Genomic DNA, 23,386 nt, shown 5'->3' with positions numbered 1-23,386 from the left:
CAATTTGTACATGTTCCGAGACGTTCGTGAACCGAGGTTCCACTGTATATTAAAAATAAATTACCATATGATGAAATTAAAAGTAAATTGTTTTCACAAAATAGCTAAAGGGAAAAAAAAAAACAAAAAAATCATATCTGGTGAAATAAGCTAAAATTTTAAGGACATAATAAAGTAAAGCAAATGAAGGATAATGAAACAACTGAATCAAAGAGAGATGAATATAAAGCATGTGCTTAAATACCAGTGAAAGAGGCAGGTACAATAACAGTTTTATATTAGTAGAGAGAAGAAGGCGAGCTGAATAGCCAGAAACATGTTTATTACCATCACAAGAAAAAGAATACCAAAGGGCTATCGTCATAAATAACTTCATCAGTTTAGAACACCGCTTGATAATATATTACCAGCAGTGGAGTCTCAGGCATGAAATGATGGTATCAGCCACCAAAAAATGTAAATCCTGTTTTAGTCCACACCCAGGACTATATAACCTTCATTTTTTTATAAGTTTGACAAGCATAAGAAAACATACATGAAAAGAAGCTCTTTACTTTAAAAAATCCATGTATCTAGTCACGCAGGTTTGTAATTATATTGGGTAAATCTACAGCAAAGCAAAAGCTAATAAAATATTTAAAATGCAGTGGTCAAAATATGTCTTTGTCAGATTAGTTTATTCTAAATCTATTTTGTTTAACAGGAATGCATTTTATTAATAGGGCACAACATTAAAGTAGTGTAGGTGCTGTACTGTTACTGTTTTGTATCATTTGAGATGGGGCCTGAGTTGACAAAATACTAACTTTGAACCTCCCTCCACTAGCCTTTGGGAACCTCATGGATTACCTTTTGACTTTTTTGTTTGTTTTATTTTATTTTTAAAATAAGGTTTCTTTTTTCACATTTTTTTTATAATTTCATTGTGCCATCATATGTGTGTGGTATGTCATCAGTGCCAACAGCATCTATTGTCAGTCAGTTGACTGCAGCTGTTTGATGTCACTATGCTGTTGATATTTAAGATGGCATTGTGCTGTTCAGGTCATCCAACCATTAAATCTTTCAAAAGAAAGACACCCATAAAACAAATGAATAATCAATTTACTCTTTCTGGAAAAGCAAACTCGTTTCTAACCTTGATTTCTGGTATTGGTTTAGGCTTATCATTTCTTGTACTCTTCAGACCATTCTTAAGCATTCCACTAAGAACTCAATTACATCCATCTATTCATCTCAACTTTATCTTAACAAAAGGTCTGACCATTTAAATATGAACACCTCAGAGATACCTAAAGTAATATGACATGGCAAGAGAGATAAAAGAATTAAAGCAGCGTGTTAGTTTCATCATACAGTAGACTGCAAATGGCTCCTCTCTCTATTCCAATAGATTCATTGTTGTGTATTCTTTCAAATGCAAAAGCTTCCCAAATCATGTTTTTTTTTAAGTTTGCAATGCATCTAACATAATTTATAACAAGTAGGAAAGTCTCCTCAATAATTTAACATCTTCATATAACATGCTACGGTGGCTTTTTGTTTGTCTGTCCAGGATTTTAAATCACCTGTAGCTCACAAACTGTTTGACCTATTGACCTGAAATTTGGTACACATATACTAAGTGACCTCTACTGTCTGCTTTTGGGGTGATGATTGACCTCCAAGGTGGTTCCTCTTTTTTTTGATTTTATTGTAGAATCAACTCTCTGCAGCGGTGCATGCGTACGAGCGCCGTTCTCATCCTTACCACCTTTGCCATCACTGCCCCTACCTCTTCATACCTTACGTTTTCAATCAGCCTCAAGAATGATTTAAGTGCCAGCTTAAGTGAAAAAGAAAGAAAATGTGCTATGTAATTGCAACACAAACACTGACTTAATCAGTTTTAACGCGAAAAGATGCCAACGAAAGAAGAGAAGAAGCGGGCTACTAGGGTGGAGAAAGGCAGAGCTGCTCAAGAAGCATCAAGCGCATCAACTTCTGAGCAAAAGAATGCTAAACGTACAGAGGAAGAGGAAGAAAACTAGGAATGGTCAAGTGAAGTGTATTCACTGCCTCTTATCGTGCAGTGTGCTGTTACTGGCATTAAAATAATTACAGCAAACTCAATTTAGCTGTCATAATCCCATTTTTACAATGTTCCACAATATGCTCAATGCAATTTGTAATCTAGAAAAATAATTATTTTTAGAATATGACATGCCTTTGCTCATGTGTTTGCATGTGCAACATGAACTTTTTGACTCAACCTAGAGGCCTGAAGGCTATAGTCTATTTTAATAGATTCCTTTGTTGATTTATTGGTGAATCAATGACATTTAAAATTAGCAGTATCATGCCACATGTTAATAACAGTCTTTTGGTGTCAATTACATTAAGTAATAATCGTGGTGGCCCCAAAGGGCAAGCAGCACAAAGTTCAAACAAAATAACAGGGATGTCAGCATTAAATTGTGGGGCACAGAAAACCAGAGGGGAATAAGAATTATTGAGTTGGGAACGCAAAATCAGTATAATGGCAGCATAAACAGGTGGTGCGCACAAAATATGAGTTTAGTGTACAGAAAAGTTAGGTATGATTTCAAAAGAAAAGAACATTGCTGGCTGGTTGAAACAACTGTCAGTCACCTCCTGATGAAAGTTTAATGATAGTTACAGGTGTACAGACTTGTAAAGTTAATTCATTTATTTTTAATGTGTAGATACACATTTTGTAATCAGTTATCAGAGTCACTACAGGAGAGTACCACTTTCAACTTTGATTTCAGCTCTAATGCTGCCATTCTAGATTAACAGAAGTACAGCTATAAAAATCATTTCTTTTTTACATTATATGCAAGAACACCACAGAATTGTGTGCATTATTATTCCAGTTCCACCACGAAACAATAACATTAATGTGGATATATTTGTCGGTAATTATTCCTGTATCATGTGAGGCTGGGGAGTATAAACAAGCTTTGCATTAAATACTATCAGATATACACTTCGTAACTATGTTCACCTATACTGGCTTATTTAAAGTCACTAAGGGTGTATTTGAAAGGAGTCCAACTGTCAAGTATTTTACCAAATACCAACATATTTATGTGAATGTGCATGCACCTTAATAATAATGCTGCCTGACAAAACAGCGATGTGCCTACTGATCTCACTTATTGACAGATTTACTTATTCAGTGATCTCACATACAAATAGCATTTGTGTGTTTGTAAAATGTTGCATAAAATAATCTCATTTTAGTCTCTAAAGCATCATAACATTTGAATAACAAGTCTTAACACTTGTCTGTGCACAATCTTGTTAGGCATTGGGAAGTTCTTAGCAGGCAGACAATTGTCTGTATTAAAGTTTGATTATTTGACGATAGGTTTGACAAACATGTAAATGCTCTCATCATTAGTGGCTTATAAGTGAGATTACTGAATAAGTAAATCTGTCAAAGAAGTAAGACTGGATGTATTCCAGAACTGTGGATCCCAGCTGAATATTTTTGTAATGTTGTAATGAGCGGACATGGGGTGAGTAGACTTTATTATGAGAGTGCAGTCAGAGTACAGATTTACCTCAGAGAAGATTCTTGAAAAATAAACTATATTTTAAACATATACATATATATACATGCATATATATATATATATATATATATATATATATATATATATATATATATATATATATATATATATATATATATATATATATATATATATATATTAGGGGGCTTTGCCCCTTATTTGTCCACTCGCCAATCCCCGGGCTTGTGCTATGTGCTAGCCTCTTTGAGGTTCTGCCGCTTGCATTTTACACAGATTTTTATTTTCATGGGAATTGTTACATATGCATCAATGCGATGTATAACTGCCCGTGATTGAATTTCATTTCATTCTCTCTATTAAATAAAATGACTTTTTTGAATGTTTGACTCTGAGATATGTTAATTGTCTTTGCAAAAGCTATTTTAACGGGAAACAGTTAATGTTTTAATATGAATGGCATATCAAGATCTCCTTTGTTGTCTAATGTTATCCGCGGAAGATGTACTACATTACCTTTCTTGGATACATCCTTCTTTCTACAGTAATTTAGCCAATGGAAGACTGGACGGTGTTAACGGTTGTAGATATTCTTTGGGATATTGTAAGTTGATGTATTCATCTTCCGCACGATCACCACCAGCTGTTTCAGTATAGTCTATTGATACGCATTTAACCAATTTGCCATGTGATCAATCAACATTTTTGCTGTTAATTCGTTTGAGTTTATTGTTTCTCGGTGCTAGGATTACCCACGTACTAATTTTTTCTGTTGATAACCCTTCATGATGACATTCTTCAATAAGATTTGTACATAATACGTCTTCTTTAATTGAAAAATTAAGAAGAAAATGTTAAAATTTATAAGAGCTGTGAGTGCAGGAAGTGTGTCTGACAAGAGCATTCATACGAATGAGAGATGAGAAGACTGTGGTCTTGTTAGAAAATGTTTGAGAGGAGGGCGTGATTTGAAAAAATCTCATGTCAGAGTCTCATTTCACGAGACTTGAAAAAATCTCCCTTACAAAAAGTCTCATTGAAGGATTTATATATATTTATACTGTATATATATTAAAAATATATATAGACCTAAGAATGTACTGTAATATTTCAATCTTCACTTTGTCAGATTAGAGAACCAGCTGCCAAGGCACAGTGTCAGAGGCTTCACCTCATGCGCTGATATCCGAGGTTTGATCCCTGTAAGGGGATGTAAAAGTGCGTACACCTGACAAGCCCCAGTAAGGGCGAAACACATGTTTTGTACTCTTTGTTTTTTTTTTTTATATATATATATATATATATATATATATATATATATATATATATATAAATACACATATACACATTTTACTAATATAATTTATCATTATGTTATAATCAATATGATTGTACTGTAAAAGTGCATACAATCAAAAAGAAGAAACATTATCAAGTGTGCATCTGTGATCTGGTGCCGTCTCTCTTTTTTATTAATTAATTACATTTTCAAATTAGAACATCAGAAAATTTTTGACAAGAACATTCCATTCAGCCTAACAAATTGCTGCCAATCCTATCCGCTTAATTCCTTTGCAATAACATCAAGTTGAGTTTTGAATGTCACTTAAGACCTACTGCCTACCATACCTTTTGACTTTTGCCACATCAAAGAGCCTCTACATCTGGGGCTTCATGCATAACACCGTGTGTAGAATTTGGACTATAACATGACGTATACACAACAACGGAAATGTGCTTACGCACAAAAAAATCCAGATGCATAAATCTGTGTGAATGCCAACTTCCATGTTCTTCCGCTCCTTAAATCCCAGTCAGCATGAACACACGCCTTCTGTCCCACCCCAACTCCTCCCAGAATTACGCCTCTTTGAATATGCAAATCAATATAAATAGCCCTTAAGCTCAGCCTTCTGTGAAAAGACAATGGCAAAAGCATGGGGGGAAATAGAAGAATTTCAGTGAATACCAAGTGGAGGGAAGGAAAAACGTACTATTTGTTTGTCAACAAAAGGAAGCTGATCGAGTAACATAGCGTGTCGGAGAAACTCGAAAGCTCACAATCACAAAGTCGCACAGTGCCTGAAATAAAAAAGAAGTTGTCAGATATCAAAGTCGCTGTGAAAAGGTGAGTTGTAGCCCACAGTCTGAGTGTCATATGAAAGCTTATTAGGGTACAGAGAAAAACAAATAGGCACACAGTGGGAAAAAAGCACGAAATGTCAACTTTAATTTCTAAATTTCCTCTTTAATTATGTAGTTTATTTTGTCATTAAAGTAGAACATCATAAACTTCATCTTAAAATCTTTAATTTAAAATTTTCTCAATCCCATTGTAATTAAAGTAGCACTTTAAATGCTTTGTTTTGTATTTGATCTTCTGTGTGCTCTATATGTGTGAATCACTACATGCTTCTGGGCTTTCTTTTCCTCCGACAGGACACAGAATCCATTACATTCGTGATATTACAGCTCTCTGAATAATTAAAATACTGAGATGTATACATGATATAATTTTCATGATGATAGGAGTTAAAGCGTGTTATTAAACATGGGAACACGGTGGCACAGTGATTGTTCATGTCTCACACAAGATGCTTGCTGCGCCATGCGTGACCTTCGATGAAATACTTTATTGTAGCAGTACTGTCTCTTTCAAACATACTAACCTCCAATTCCTGTCCTTACTTTTCTTTCTCCAAATACTCAATCGACACACAATCAACTCTGTAATAGACGTTAAGCCATCTGTAAGCTTAGAACGCCGATTCTTCAAAACTTTTAAGGAACATAGAAATATCTTGGTAGTACGTGTTTAATTATTCTATCCATCTATTATTCCAGTATTTATAAAGCCACGTCAGGGATGTGGATCTAAAAAAGAAAGGATAACCACACAGGAATAGTAGCACTGCTTTGACGCCAGGTGCTGCTAGCCTGCAAAACTGAGCTGAGAACTTGTGTATGACTGGGTATGAGCTACCGTGGAAATGTGCATGGCTTTACGTCAAGTTTAGGTTTTATACATTTCGATTTGAATGTGGAGACATTCTTACACAACATTTTTGTGTGTACGCACCATTTATACATGAGGCCTCTGGTCACTGTTCAGGGAGTGGATGTAGATGTGGTCCACTCATACAAGTACATAGGGGTCTACATCAATAACAGGCTAAACTGGTCTGTAGGAACTATATAAGAAAGGGCAAAGCAGACTCTTCTTTCTTAGGAGACAGTGTTCACTTAATATATTGGTAGTGACATTCTTCACCTCTTCTACAACTCTGTAATGGATTGTGCGGTGTGCTGGGTCAGTAATATCACTTCAAGAGAAAACCACTGAATCAACAAGCTAATTAAAAGGGCAAGCTCAGTTATTTGATGCACTTTGGACCCCCTGGAGGTAACAAAGGAGGAGAGAATGAAAACAAAATGGAGTGCTAATATGAACCATACTGCACATCCTCTCTCAGACACATATAATCATTCAGCAGAAGTATGTCAGGAAAGTGACTGGGAATCCTTTATGCCAACAGTAATACGCCTATATAGTGTCTCATTGGGACTGGAACTTCCATGTCAGAGGTTTTTTTCCTTTTTAAGCATTCTGGTGTGTGTTCAGACTATAGTGTGTGTGTATATTAATTTATTTACTATTGAATGAGCTTATTAACCCAGCCACAAGAGATGCATAAACCAGTGTGTTTTTTGTGCTGGTCTCAAGCCTGGATAAAGGAGGAGGGTTATGTCAGGAAGGACATCCAGTGTAAAATTTTGCCAGATCAATATGCGGACAACAATGTACATTTACATACAGGATCACTCGAGGCCTAGGTTAACAACAACTGCCACCAATACTGTTAGCCAACAGGGTGCTGGTGGAAATTGGGCTACCGTTGGCCGAAGAAGGCAAAGAAAAGGCTGCAGATGTCTCCAGAGGCAGGAGGTGTGGAGGAAGGTAAAGAGAGTGGAACTGAGGGTAGGAACTTAGAATGTGGGCAGTATGATTGGTAAGGGGGGGAGAGTTAGCTGATGTAATGAAATGAAGGAGGTTTGATATATTGTGTGTGCAAGAGACTAAATGGAAGGGGAGTAAGGCTAGATGGATCGTAGGTGGGTTCAAGTTGTTCTATCATAGTGTGGATGGGAGGAGAAATTGGGTAGGTGTTATCCTGAAGAGTTACCAGATAGTTGGGCAACTACAGCAGAAGTAGTAAGAGTGACAGCAAGAAGGGTGCTTGGCGTGACATCTGGACAGAGGAAGGAGGAAAAGGAAACCAGGTGGTGGAATGAGGAAGTACAGGAAAGTATACAGAGGAAGAGGATGGCGAAAAAAAAGTGGGATAGTCAGAGAGATGCAGAAAGTAGACAAGAGTACAAAGAGATAAGGTGTAAGGTGAAGAGAGAGGTGGTGAAGGCTAAAGAAAAGGTGTATGATGAGTTGTATGACAGGTTGGACACTAAGGAGGGAGAAAAGGACCTGTACTGATTGGCCCGACAGAGGGACCGAGCTGGGAAAGATTTGCAGCAGGTTAGGGTGATAAAGGATAAAGATGGAAACGTACTCACAAGCGAGGAAAGTGTGTTGAGCAGATGGAAACAGTAATTTGAGAGGCTGATGAATGAAGAAAATGAGAGAGAGAAGAGGTTGGATGATGTGGCAATAGTGAATCAGGAAGTGCAACGGATTAGCAAGGAGGAAGTAAGGACAGCAATGAAGAGAATGAAGAACTGAAAGGCCATTGGTCCAGATGACATACCTGTGGTAACATGGAGGTGTTTAGTTTTTAACCAGATTGTTTAAACTGAGAGGATGCTTGAGGAGTATAGAAGTGTACTGGTACCGAAGTTTAACAATAAGGGGAATGTGCAGAGCTGTAGTAACTACAGGGGAATAAAATTGATGAGCCACAGCATGAAGTTATGGGAAAGAGTAATGGAAGCTAGGTTAAGAAGGGAGGTGATGATTAATGAGCAGCACTATGGTTTCATGCTAAGAAAGAACACAACAGATGTGATGTTTGTTCTGAGGGTGTTGTGAGAGGAGTATAGAGAAGGCCAGAAGGAGTTGCATTGGAGAAAGCATATAACAGGGTGCCTCAAGAGGAGTTGTGGTATTGTATGAGGAAGTTGGGAGTGGCAGAGAAGTACGTAAGAGTTGTACAGGATATGTATGAGGGAAGTGTGACAGTGGTGAGGACTGCAGTAGGAGTGATGGATGCATTCAAGGTGGAAGTGGGATTGCATCAGAGATCGGCTCTGAGCACTTTCTCATTTGCAATGGTGATGGGCAGGTTAACAGATGAGATTAGACAGGAATCCCCGTGGACTATGATGTTTGCTGATGACATTGTGATCTGTAGCGAGAGTAGGGAACAAGTTGAGGGGACCCTGGAGAGGTGGAGAGGAATGAAGGTCTGTAGGAATAAGACAGAATACATGTCTGTGAATGAGAGGGAGGTCAGTGGAATGGTGAGGATGCAGGGAGTAGAGCTGGTAAAGGTGGATGAGTTTAAATACTTGGGATCAACAGTTCAGAGTAATGGGGATTGTGGAAGAGAGGTGAAAAGGAGAGTGCAGGCAGAGTGCAATGGGTGGAGAAGAGTGTCAGGAGTAATTTGTGAAAGACAGGTATCAGCAAGAGTGAAAGGGAAGATCTACAGGACGGTAGTGAGACCAGCTGTGTTATATGGGCTGGAGACGGTGGCACTGACCAGAAAGCAGGAGACAGAGCTGGAGGTGGCAGAGTTAAAGATGTTAAGATTTGCATTGGGTGTGACGAGGATGGACAGGATTAGAAATGAGGACATTAGAGGATCAGCTCAGGTTGGACAATTGGGAGACAAAGTCAGAGAGGCGAGATTGCATTGGTTTGGACATGTGCAGAGGAGCGATGCTGGGTGTATTGGGAAAAGGATGTTAAAGATAGAGGTGACAGGCAAGAGGAAATGAAGAAGGCCTAAGAGAAGGTTTATGGATGTGGTGAGAGAGGACATGCAGGTGATGGGTGTAACAGAGCAAGATGATGAGGACAGGAAGATATGGAAGAAGATGAGCCTCTGTGGCGACCCCTAGTGGGAGCAGCCGAAAGACAAAGAAGAAGATTGAATGAGCGTATTATTTAAAAAGTAAAATTTCCCTCGAGGGACAACTAATGTTCTATTTATCACACTGCTTGTTATTGTTACAGATTGATTACAATAAAGTGCCTTAAATTTGTAAATGATATGCAATTAATTTCAGTGTATTTAAAAAAAAGCCCACATCATGGATACGTATCTAAAAAAGAAAGGGAAACCACACAGAAAAAATAGCACTGCTTTGATGCTGGGTGCCACCCGTTTACAATACAGAGTAGAAATATGAGTACGCATAGTGTGAGGCTGCTGTGAAAATCTGCCTAGCTTTACATCAGGTTACATTTTTATACATCTCGACGTGAGCATTGAAAGTGCTGTATCCAACATTTTTGTGCGCATGCATTATATATACACGAGGCCCCTGGTCAACCATGCCCTTCTGCTGGTCATCCACATGACCTTTAAGATAAGAGCCAAACTGCTCATAAGGTGGCACTGGATTGGGTAGTGACACAGCTCTTTTGCCCCAATTTCTACATTCGACAAAATGCACCTTTTTAAACCCCTGCCAGCACACTTCAATTAAGCTGCAAAAACGTAGTTTTTTAAAATTTTGTCGTCCTTTTCCTTCTTGGTGCTTTTAAACTAGCGACAGCAAGTGACTAACTCTAAAGGAGATGAAAAGGCGACAGCTGATACAACTCCCAGAGGACCCTTGAAGGAGAGATGCATATAATGCTGTCCAAAACCCTCCAAAGGCACATTGTCCGTTTGCCGCAGATACTGCCCTGCACACAAGGACACAGGATGTTGCCAGAACACCCCTTTTAAGTCAGTGAGTCATTTTTATCGCATGTACCTTTGACATGTGCCATCTACCTAAAGATTGTTGCTGAACACATACACCCCTTCATGGTGATGGTATTCCCTGATGGCAGTGGTCTCATTTAACAGGATAATGCTCCCTGACACACTGCAAAATTGTTCAAGAATAATTTGGGAAACATAACAAAGAGTTTAAGGTGTTGACTTGGCCTTCAAATTCTTGAGATCTCAATCTGATCAAGCATCTAAGGGAAGCGCTGGAAAAACAAGTCCAATCCATGGAGGTTCTCTTCTCATAACCTACAGGACTTAAATATCTGTTGTTAACATCTTGGTGCCAGATACCACAGGACACCTTCAGAGGTCTTGTAGAGTCCGTGCTTTGATGTCTCTGAGCTATTTTGGTGGCACAAGGGGAACTTACACAATATTAGGCAGGTGGTTTTAAAGTTTGGGCTGATTGGAGTGTATATAATTTAGATTACTGCCCTTTTTATGTATAAGGATTACTCCGTATAATTAGATGAAAGATCAATATCTCCTTTGTCACACATATGTGAGTAGGAGGCAGCTAAAGGGTCTGAGTAATTGTAATACCACCACCAACTGGGGGGGTGGAGGAGTGTGCTGACTGTCTTTCTCAGTTACTGTACATGCAGACTGTTCCTAGGAAATCCCACCAGGTTCCAGCACCCTTGACAACACCACTTCCGGGTCTGGCTCCAGAGATGATGTCACTTCCGGGACAGGGCCTAGAGATAATGTCACTTCTGGTCCCTACAACATCACTTCCGGGTCCGGCCCTAGAGATGATGTCACTTCCTGACTGGGCCTTTAAAGCCACCATCTTTCTTGTCTTAAGTCAGTTCTGTTTTGGACTCAGTCTTGTGAACATCTCTGTTCAGTCACTTCAGTTTTAGCAGCCAGGATACTTTTGATCACACCTTGATCAAACAACTGCATGATTTATTTTTGGTACTTTAGAAAAGAGCAGTATTAACAAGTGTAGAAGAGAAATAAAAAAATGTATGCATAGTTTTATTTTTAGGAGTGTTTTGGGATGTATTTACCAGATTTTAAAGCTAAAACTTTTTAATTTTTTTAATTACTTCATCAAAGAGTCAGTTAACACATTTTTGCTTATTAAATACTTTTGTAAAAATGAGTCAAATTCAAACACAACAGCAATAATGGAATTCAATTATGTGTGTTAGTAGACTACAACAAATACATGATTTGTAACAGTACTCCACAAAATGGAGGTGGTGACCAAATAGCTTTCACAGGGAAAATTCAGATTGCCCAGTTATCAAGTCACATTCAAGTTACGATTAAATTGCTGTTTTTAGTTGTTGGTCTGCAGCTTTCCTGATAAGTTATAAGGCACATAAAATTTTGAATCGTTATGATTAGTAGATGCAGCCATGAGGTTTTTTTTAATGTAATGTAAATACTGAGGACATTTTCTCACTCTCTGCTTACAGAGTGATGTTTACATAATTCTTTCTTCTTACATTAATTTCTAGATTAAAAATCAAAAATAATTCTTTTTAACAGTTAACTTCTTTCAAGCAGCAGTCAAAATAAGCATGTGCAGAGGCAGTGAAGCTTGCATGCATGTGCCTCTCCTGCCATTTGATTAATTTACAAAGGCAGAATTTGAGGAATTGTGCTCTACCTGCTCCTTTGCAAGTTCTTTCCACCCTCAGGTTTTTAGCAACAGGAGCTTTTCAATGTGAACTGGCTGACTGATCAGGTATTTCTCAGTCATCACTGAGTGGCACCATACCAGCTGTATAGGATGTCATTACCGCCAAGTCATCGAGATATATAAGATTATCTCACACTGTGGTTGAACATGCAAACATCAAAGCACAATTCGCAGCAACGTACAGGTTTCCAAATGCAATTGGAGCAGACGACACCACGCACATTGCTATAAAGGCACCATCAGAGAATGAATTTACTTATGCAGATAGAAAGCATTTTCACTTTATTAATGTGCAAATTAACAGTGATGCAAAAATGCATCTCATTAATATTGTGGTGAGATGGCCTGTTGGACGAGTAGAAGAGAAAAATATACCAGACGAAATGCCAAGATGAATTTGAAACAGCAAACTAATCAGTAAGTAAAGTCTTACAGTATGTTTCTCTATTTTACATTAGAAAAAAAAATCCAGAGGACTCTGTTCAAAATATCTCAGTACATTTCCTTGAAAAATAAGTGTGCCAAATTTCAACAAAATCATTTCTCTGGAAGCTGAGTTGATTCATGCGAGCAGAAGTACAGACAGACAGACAAGTTTTGCTCATTACTATAATGTGCCTTTATCTTGAAACTATGAAAAGGACATGAGCATATTTATTAGTAATCTTCAATCAAAGTGTTTGAACACAATTTTGCACAAAAATGCATTTGGGATAGGTACAATATAATTGAAGTTTTGGCAAACTATTTGTTACATAATTAAATGACACAATAGACTAGTTGTTCAAAATAAATAATATAGTGACAATTCTTTAAAAAAATCACTAAAAAGAGAAGTCTTAAATAGTGCGCAAGATCAATTTTTTGTACTTACATTTACTTATTTAACATTTATGTTATTTCTATCAACAAAGAATAACTTTAATGATAAGCAATTTTAACATTTCCTAAATCTATATTAGAAACTGACACTTTAGTTAGAGGCTTGATGAAATATAATAAATGGTACAGCTTAGAAGCACATCATTATGAAATTTTACTTTTATGTCTTAATTTTGTTTTGGTGAAATAGATGTGATAAAATTTTGTTTGCCACCAGAAACTTAATTTATTTTCAGGATGAAACCAAATGTTTTATTAGTGGGAGAGCCAAAATAATTGTAATCATCCATGTTTGGTAGAGAATTATATAAATGTAAGGACTTCCCTTTATTGTAGACTTTATTGCCTTATTCTGTATTACTTTTTCTACATTATCTACCTTGCCTGCTTACTTACAGTAACTATAAGGCTGCATACACTTATTGCATTTCAATGCCAACAATTAAACATTTGTCAGTTCATTAACAAGTGTCTTCACATGGAAATGCTGAAGGTGAAACTACAGATTCAAAGTGCAGGAGAAAGTGATCAGCCCATTGGTTCAAATCCAGCTTTTGGAGTGAGATACCTTTTCATCTGCATTTCTGAATTAATAACTCTGTTAACCCCTTTGAGATATCTTTGAAAACTTTAAAAAGAGATTTTACTGAGATTTAAACAACTACCCTGGATGTGTTTGATTACTTCATGGAGAATGTCAGCCTATCAGCACTGAAACAGTAGTTTCCAGTGTTTATTGAACATGTACAGGCACATACAGGACTCTTTGAATAATAAAAGACAATAAAATATCAGCAGCAATATTACTTTGGAGACTCAAAGGGCATTAATGTAGGAGTCCTCACTTCAACAGCTTTTCAGCTAGTTGAATACCTGCTTGATTTTCATAAAGTGTTCACAGTGCTTCTTCCTTTTTGGTAGTAATAGTGCTGTCACACATTACCACCTGACTAAGTAAAGAAGTCTCATTGGGATACTACACATTGTGAAAGATATTAAAAAAATTAATTAATTAAAAATTGCTTGGACAGATTTACATTATACTACATTTACATTTACTCAGTTAGCAAAAGCTTTTGTCCACAGCAAATAAACACCAGTCTGTGAACTATACATAATACAAGAAATATAAAATAGAAGATTGCGCACTTTCAGTTCTGAATTTCACACAAAATGAGAAAAAGTGCATGCAAACAGTTTTTGTAACAGTCTAAAGATAAAGTTTACTCATGTATTGATAATTGTGCTGGTAGCAGCAAAAGCAAACAACTACACATTCAACATGTACTGTACTTCACTCAGTAATGTGGCTGAGTGTCCATTTTAGCAGTCCTGAAAGAATATTACAAAAATGTGATTTTAATATAGAGGATTTCTTTTGTGTCAAATGAGTTTCTCATTCTGAGAATGCCAGTAACCTTTTATGTTGTTTATCTTTTGAATATGTGATATACTGTTGATTTTGGCCAATTTTGTTTTCATTTAAGGCATTGATCACTTTAAGGGTTTTCACTCATTTTCATGTTTGGCAAACAATAAAAGAAATCTTATCAATTTGATTCCATCTGTACAAAAAAACTCTTGTTCTATTATTCTATATACAGTACAGTATATTACTTGAAAATAAAAAGAATGATCCTCTCATGTTTATTTCTACATCTTATTTCCTGCTCAGGATTAAGCAAGATACAGAGAAAGCTTGTTGTCTTTGAGGTAGGAGTAACTGCCTGCTTAATCGCAGAAATTGTTTGATTCTTAATAAGGCATATAGATTAGAATACAGTTAAATTATTTATTACACAGATATGACATTACAAGACCTTTTAAGCATTTCTATTTTAGAGAATATGGATTTTAAGTTTTCTTCTAAAACATTTTTGTCTCAGTGGTTTAGTTCTCAGGCAATGACCTAGCTTATAGTTCTCAGGTAGCATGCTGAGGTTATTCTGTGACTGCTATATTGCCTTTTCTGGAGGGTCACAACCTTGCTGTGGTCGAGAAGCTTGTGTGTACCAAAGATCCCAAAAGTGATGCCATCTGGAGTTTTTTTGCTACTTGCTTTGTATTTTCTACTTTGTGAGAATAAAAAAGTGACATTTTTGCAATAATAAAGTGCCTTCAGGAAATATTCAGACCCCTTCACTTTTGTCACATTTTGTTATGTTGTAGCCTTATGCTAAAATCATTTAAATTAATTGTTTTCCCCAAAGAAGCAACACTCAATGCCCAGAATGACAAAGTGAAAACAGGATGTTTGGAATTTCTGCAAATTTCTCAAAAATAAAAAAACTGATATTATCCCATTGACACAAAAACTCAGACCTTTTGGTTTTAACACTTGAAAGTTGGCTTCCTAGTTTTTCAGCACTGACGGTTCCCAAGAGCACAGCGATCTCTATAACTCCAAAAGGGAATATTGTAACACTTCCTCTAAACTCAATGCGAGATATGCTACACTGTTTAAAAACTTTAAACATAATATTCCAGTTAGTCTGGACACCTCCAATTTACATAACATCACAATTGGTCCCCAGAGGATGGCATTGGACATAAATGCTACACCATCCTTGCAAATCTGAATAAAATAGTTCCTGGATTGCAGCTCAGCATTTAACCATAAAAGATGACCACCAGACTTCCTAATAGGACTTAGCACTACCCCTGCAACTGCATTTTAACACCTTAACCAACAAAACATTAAATAACAAAGTTTGATGTATGCAGTTGCAAAACTGCTTTCCAAATTATATAGTACTAGCAAAATACCCGCACTTCGCAGCGGAGAAGTAGTGTGTTAAAGAAGTAATGAAAAAGAAAAGGAAACATTTTGAAAATAACGTAACATGATTGTCAATGTAATTGTTTTGTCACTGTTGTGAGTGATGAGTGTTGCTATCATATATATATATATATATATATATATATATATATATATATATAAAAGTTAAGTAGGTATAATAAAATATGCATCTACATTTCAAAAAAATGTTAGGGGGGCGGGATTAGAACTGTTATGAAAACTCAGGTTGCAAATAAAGGTTGAGAAACGCTGATCTAACAGTAAAGTATGATTTTGGCAACTCAGGAGAATCAAGAACGAAGAACATCATCATTATTAATGTCTTGCTCTTATTTTTGATTTAGGACATTAAACAGGGTGTGCCACCTATTTTTCCCTGTGTTTTTACACAGCAGATAAGTCATATAACGAGAAGACTTCTAAAGCATTTCTTACTTAATGTGTCTTTAATAATAAAGAACACTTACTCGTTTTGAAATCAGAATGTCATTCAGGTTGTTTAGTCCTTTAGTGATTGCAGAGACTTCATCCATTACACTGTTCTGTGTGGGAATGGAAAAGGTGAGATGAAAAACACTATAAAATGTAATTTTGCAGAATAAGAAGCAAAAACAAGCTGCCTTCCTAATAATGTGTGCATTTATATCAGCTCAGAAGTGCATTCTAGAGACATCAGAAAACACAAAGACATCTTTTCAAAACAGAAAATGAATGCATTTTTCCTTTCGGACTATTAGAAAAATGCATATACTAAAATGAGGTTAACTTTATGTTATGAATTGAATTATCAATCAGCTTGTACCAGGGAACAAAATCAAATACATATATAACTATTATAATGCTTATATTGCAAAAACCTGTGCAGAAAAGGGGTTTGGAGCAAACACTGGTACAGCTCTTTGTCACACGAGGGGTGGTACGATGTAAACGTTTAATACAGTAAGGAGAAATTGGTGTAAATGCTCACCTGTTTTAATGAAGTTACTTTTTTAAGAAAAAAAATAAATAAATAACTTTCCAAAAGCAGCCCATAATTGTGGGCATGGTCTTTTATTTTTGATGTGTTATTCATTTATTTATTTATTCATTAACTATAGTTATTTGCACTATCTTCCAAAAATAGCCTTATTAAAAGTGCAAACAATGAGCATAAAATACAAACATTTCAGAAGATTATTCATGTAACAAGAACACCAATATTGGAAATTCTGTTACTATAAAGCTTGCTTTCCAGTAAATAATACAGAACAGTTACTTCTTTTGAATTCAAACTGTCACTGAGTTTTATTATTCATTTCTTTATTCCATCGACTCTGTCCAATTTCAAATCCCCCGCCTTCTAGAATCCACTACATTAGTATTTCTTAAAACAGCTTTAATTTGAACAATAAAAACATATATAAATAAACAAAGAAGCACACATCACAAACTTAACTATAACTGTTTGATTTGTTTCCTTTATAAATGAAGCCGAATGTAGCAGTAATAATCATAATAATAATAATAATAATAATAATGTTCCATGGTATGAATGTGCTGTTACTCTTTATTACTTAATATAGTTAACAGTATTGCTTATGACAAGTGATGTAACAAACAACAAAAACAACAATTTTAGCACCACTACTATTACTACTACTAATAAAAAATACTAATACTACTGCTACTACTATTACAAATATTAATAATAAATACTACTAATGCTATTACTTGTACTAATAATAAATACTAATACTACTGCTACTACTATTACAAATAATAATAAATACTACTAATGCTATTACTTGTACTAATAATAAATACTAATACTACTGCTACTACAAATAATAATAATAAATACTACTACTACAGCTACTACTACCACTACTACTTATAATAATAAATACTACTACTGTACTGCTACTACTACTATCTGTTTAGTAATATTAAAAAGGCAAGTTTACAAGGCGATATTATAGTCATGGGGGTCATTAAGTATCCGAATATTAACTGGGATAACCTTGCAAATGGAGGGCACAAGAGCAGGAGTTTTTAGACGTAATCAGTGACTGTTTTATAACACAACATGTTAAAGCACCAACACGGGGTGAAGCCTGTCTGGATTTAGTATTTTGTAATAATCAGGATAGAATTGAAGGTGTAGAGGTGATTGAACCACTAGCATCAAGTGACCATAATGTAATACAATTCTCAGTATTTTGTAAAAGTGCAGATGCAAAGACTAAAATTGGTAAGTTTAACTTTGGTAAGGCTAATTTTGAGCAGATGTGGCAAAGTCTCAGTAGGATAGACTGGGATAAGCTTTTAAGTGTGGAGACAGTCGAGGAGCAGTGGAACAGGTTTAAAAATGTTTTACATGTAAGTAATGCAGGACAGATGCATACCTAAATTAGTAATTAATAGGAAATTTAAAGAAAAAACTTCACAGTGTGTTAATAAAGAGTTAAAAAAGAAGCTGCAAAGGAAAAAGCAGCTGATACGACATATTAGACTAATAACTTCAAAGTGAATCGTAGGGAGTATGAGAACATGAGGGCAACCATTCAGAAGGATATTAGGGAGGCTAAAAGACAGTTGGAGAGGAATATAGCAGATAAGATGAAAGATGGCCCTAAGAGATTCTTTCAGTATTTTAATAGTAAAAGAACAGTCAAGGAGGAGGTGAAGTGCAGTAGGAATCATAAAAGTGGAATTAAAAGTTACAAACAGTGAAATATTTCTTTCTGAGGTGTTCACAAGTGAGCAAGTAGATAACCTCCCAGCGGTAACCGGGACTACTAAGGAGGTACTGAAGGATTTGGAAATTGTAGAGAGAGAAGTGCTGCTCAGATTAAATAGGGTGAAATCAAACAAATCACCAGGATCAGATGATATTTACCCTCGAGTTCTTAAGGAGGCTAATGACTACAGATATAGCCCTGCATATACCAAAAATGAGGTTCAGTTTAGGGTATGAATTGAACAATCAATCATCTTCTATCGTGGACAGCTTTAAATAGATCAATAACTATTACTGAGTAATTATTTATTTACATGCATAGTGAATATGTTGTGAAGAAGTGTATTAGTATATTATCATATAAGAAGTATTTCACTCGTAAAAACCCATGCAGAACCTCCATAATAAAGCAGCAGAGAGTTACCGTACATGTAAACGTTTCATGAAAATGAATGGATAAATGTATGGTAATGTTCTCCTGTTTTAATGAAGTTACTTTAAGATTGTGGGAATAAGTAAATAAACGTACTAAAACCAAAAACAGACTTGCTTGCTTTCCGGTTGGGACATCGTAAATAATACAGAACACTTATTTATTTATGTATTTGTTCATTTGTTTATTTATTTTAATCAAAATGTTACTGTGCTTGTGTATTTCTTTATTTATTTCATAGAGTGTGTCTTATGGCTTGCTCAATAACTAGTTTACTTGTGGGGAAAAAGGATGGGCTCAGACTCACAAAAGAGAAAAGCTTATAATTCTGCAGTTTAAAAGGAAATCAGGCTTCCTTCCTATTAATGCCAAGGCCTTAATGTGTGCCTTGCTATTAGTTGTGTAGTTTTGGATTGGAGGCATCAGTACACAGAATGACAACTCCTCATGTTCTAAGCAAATTAATTAATTTATTAAATCATTCCTTCTAGGTTACTGAAAAAACCACATGGCAAAAGTAAGTTAAACTTGGTATCTAGACTTGAAATACTGGCTTCCCCCATCCATCCATCCATTCTCTTCCGCTTATCCGAGATCGGGTCGGGGGCAGCAACAAGCAGACAGGCCCAGACTTCCCTCTCCCCGGCCACTTCTTCCAGCTCTTCCTGGAGAATCCCAAGGCGTTCCCAGGCCAGCCAGGAGACATAGTCCCTCCAGCGTGTCCTGGGTCTTCCCCGGGGCCTCCTCCCGGTTGGACGTGCCCGGAACACCTCACCAGGGAGGCGTTCAAGGGGGCATCCTGATCAGATGCCCGAGCCACCTCATCTGACTCCTCTCGATGCGGAGGAGCAGCGGCTCTACTCTGAGCCCCTCCCGGATGACTGAGCTTCTCACCCTATCTTTAAGGGAAAGCCCAGACACCCTGTGGAGGAAACTCATTTCAGCCGCTTGTATTCGCGATCTCGTTCTTTCGGTCACTACCCATAGCTCATGACCATAGGTGAGGGTAGGAACGCAGATCGACTGGTAAATTGAGAGCTTTGCCTTACGGCTCAGCTCCTTTTTCACCACGACAGACCGATGCAGAGCCCGCATCACTGCGGATGCCGCACCGATCCGCCTGTCGATCTCATGCTCCATTCTTCCCTCACTCGTGAACAAGACCCCGAGATACTTGAACTCCTCCACTTGGGGCAGGATCTCTCCCCCAACCCTGAGAGGGCACTCCACCCTTTTCCGTCTGAGGACCATGGTCTCGGATTTGGAGGTGCTGATTCTCATCCCAGCCGCTTCACACTCAGCTGCGAACCGATCCAGAGAGAGCTGAAGATCACAGCCTGATGATAACCCATAACCCTTAATGTGAGAAAGTATCTTTAATTTATAGAGGTAAGTCTATTAACTTGGAAAATAGACGGGACACTCTGCCTAGGTTGGGTGCAGGAAAGAAAAGCACAATAGAAAACAAACAACATTCGAGTTTCAAGCTGTAAATAGAAAACTTATATTTTTTGGCAATAAAGATTTGTTTGGTTAATACTTACACCTTCTGAAAGTAAATTGTCATACATTTTGTCCAATGTTTTTTCAATTCCATAGACTTCATCCTTTATATCACTCAGTAACAATTCATCCTGTGTTTAAGAGGAAAGGTCAAATAATTAAATTGTGATTTTGCCGTACAACAACCCAAAACAGGCTGCCTTTCTATTAATCTGTTCCTTTACTTCAGTTCCACAGTGTGAGCTAGAGGCCAATACTTCTACTGTTGCTCAAAAATTATTAATACAAATTATTAAAAATTGATATACCAAAAATTAGCTTAAACTGCTCTTATGAAAACCGCTTTCTGAGTTATTATTATGTTTATATACATATAAGATGTTTCTTTAAATAATGAATAAGTGTATTATGTGGCACACCACATGTTTATCTTTTGGAAATGTTAATGCAACATCCTCAATAATAAGTAATAGAGGAGAGCAGAATATGTACATTTTTGATGCAGGATGAATGTGACATAAGCAATCACCTAGTTTAATGAAGTCACTTTTAAATACATTTGAAATAAATAAATACATATGCACAGACAAACAGGCATACATATCTACTGTACATACAGTACATAACAATGCCAAAGCTAAAAGAGGAGCGGCATTTTGTGAATGGCACTTAACAATTACCATAAAATAGATAAATGATGGAAGATTAGTTAAGCAACGGGAAAACTTATAAATCATTTATAATATTTTCTATTTATAAAGCTTTTCTTTAGTGAATGCAATTTCTTTATTTATACAGAACACTTAGCCCTTTGGACATCAAAATGTCACTCAGCTTGTCAAATTCCTTCCTTATCCCAGAGATTCTATCTCTCTTTCCCCTCAATAATGATTTTTCCTGTGTAGAAACAGACATTATCAGAGTCAAAATAAAAAATGCTACTCTTTAGATTATAGCAAACAAAAGCAGGCCTCCATCTTATGAATCTTTAACTTTCAATTAGTTCTGTAGGGTAAGTTGGTGACATCAGGACAAAGAAAAATATCTTCTAACGTGGTAAGCAAATTTGAGTCATTAAAAAGACCTTATACCAAAAATGAGGTCAGCATGTGCATGCAATCAGAAAGATATAGAACATACTATTTTCTGTACTCATAATTTTACACAGAGACATTATAATATTGAGCAATGCACATTAGTTTACAGGTGGTTTATCACTTGGGTCAACTCATGCAGCACCCTTACAATTGATCAAATCATAAGTGCCAAATGTGTAACTTTTTGATACACGATGGATGGATACAAATGTTCACCTGTTTAATGAAGATCTTTTTAAAGATAATAGGATTAAATAAATAAATTAATTAATGAACAAATAATTAGCACTACAAAAGCAAAGGAAGACCAGCATTTTGTGATGATTCTGAGCAATGAAAATGAAATACTTAAATGTCAGCTGTCATACATGAGAGTGTCTTATGGGTAATAGGTTAAATTTTCTCAGCTGGAAGAAAAAGAGTGATGCACCATTATTAACATGGTTTCAAATTTCTTCTATAATGGAACAGAACCAGTCAGAAGATTAATGACATCGCTTCTGGTACAATCACAGCTAGCCATACCTGTTACATTTACCTGGATACTTAAATCCTTCATTGGAAGATGGCATTCTTTGTCAGACCTGCATTAGAACAGGAAGAGGCACCAACATTAAAGTATCATTTTGGCAACTCAACGGTGCTCAGTGACATTGTCTTCTGAATTGGATTTTATTCTTATCTTTTCTGTCTTCTGTGGAGTAGTTTTAGAGATCTGATACTCAGTTAGGAGTTTTTGGACTGAATTAAGCTTCTGACCTTTATTTTGATTTCTCCTTTTATCTGAAGTTTTATGTTCTATTCTGATGTGATTCATCCAAGATTATGATTACTGTGATTGTTTCTGCTAGTATTAGGGACATGTCCTCTGAGACTGTGATCTTTGAAAGGTTTAAAGATTGTCAAACAGATCATTTCTTATCCTTTGCTGTGGATAACAAACCTACTTTCCAAAGTGCATGCTATGATCTCTTTTTGATTAAACCTTCCTTCTGGTTTTGAACATGTTATTTTATCACAATTTATTTTGTCTCTCATTCTGACTTTGACATACGTATTTTTGATCTCGTGGTTTTGCCCTTTTCTATCTAGATGTCAGTCTCCCACTTGTCTCTCCAATCCTCATCAGTATGCTGACATAACACATCAAAAATGAGAAGCTTCACCACTATTAGCATCTTACTTTCATTTTTGATTTGGATGTTAAACAGGATGTTCAGACAGAGCCTCAACACTTTTCCTCTTATCCTGTGTGTTTTTACAGTAGCATAGTTAAAGGATCATTGCTAGAAGAAGACAGAACAACAGGAATGCAGGACTGTGGTACAACAGTTGGCTGAAACTGTATAACATCTAGACTTACGGGTAACCAGCCAGCAAACCAACTTTGCAGAGGAGTAGGCAAGAAGATTGTCAGAAGTCAGTATACAGACCAAAAGAACACTTGGTCAGTTGCAGGTACTTACATCTCTTCAAAAAAAGATGATATTGAAATATATTTGAGCGGACTGCTTAAAGACATAGATGGCTAAAGTAGGACTAGGCACATAAATTAACCCCATTCCTCTCCTGTGAGATGCAGAAGGGTTTATTGTGACCTAGGTACGCAGGTGATGGCTGACTACAATATAGTTAACTAGCCAACCCGCGGCGTACCATACGCCGCATAATCAGGCCGTTTTTTTAATGATTTTTAAGGACAGGGAGAAAATTAACATTAGAAAAATTGGTAATGTAATAAATCAGCAAGAAAAACAACATTGTAACAATGCACGGAACAAACCAACACATAATTGT

General features: G+C 36.4%; 1 protein-coding gene across 6 annotated transcripts in view; it reads right to left on the bottom strand.

The window, feature by feature from the left end:
* The window catches only part of LOC120536904, a 290,128-nt gene that overhangs the window by 34,948 nt on the left and 231,794 nt on the right, over nucleotides 1-23,386 (bottom strand). For all 6 annotated transcript variants that reach the window (XM_039765462.1, XM_039765463.1, XM_039765465.1 and 3 more), the window contains 2 exons: nucleotides 20,534-20,623; nucleotides 16,305-16,379 (listed from right to left, as the gene is read on the bottom strand). In XM_039765462.1, the coding sequence (XP_039621396.1) occupies nucleotides 16,305-16,379; nucleotides 20,534-20,623 (165 nt within the window). The remainder of the gene's footprint in view (nucleotides 1-16,304; nucleotides 16,380-20,533; nucleotides 20,624-23,386) is intronic.

Source organism: Polypterus senegalus, chromosome 10 (genome assembly GCF_016835505.1).
Source record: "Polypterus senegalus isolate Bchr_013 chromosome 10, ASM1683550v1, whole genome shotgun sequence".
Lineage (NCBI taxonomy): Eukaryota > Metazoa > Chordata > Cladistia > Polypteriformes > Polypteridae > Polypterus > Polypterus senegalus.
Note: the sequence above shows the minus strand (reverse complement) of the source record. Positions and strands in the feature narration are given on the sequence as shown.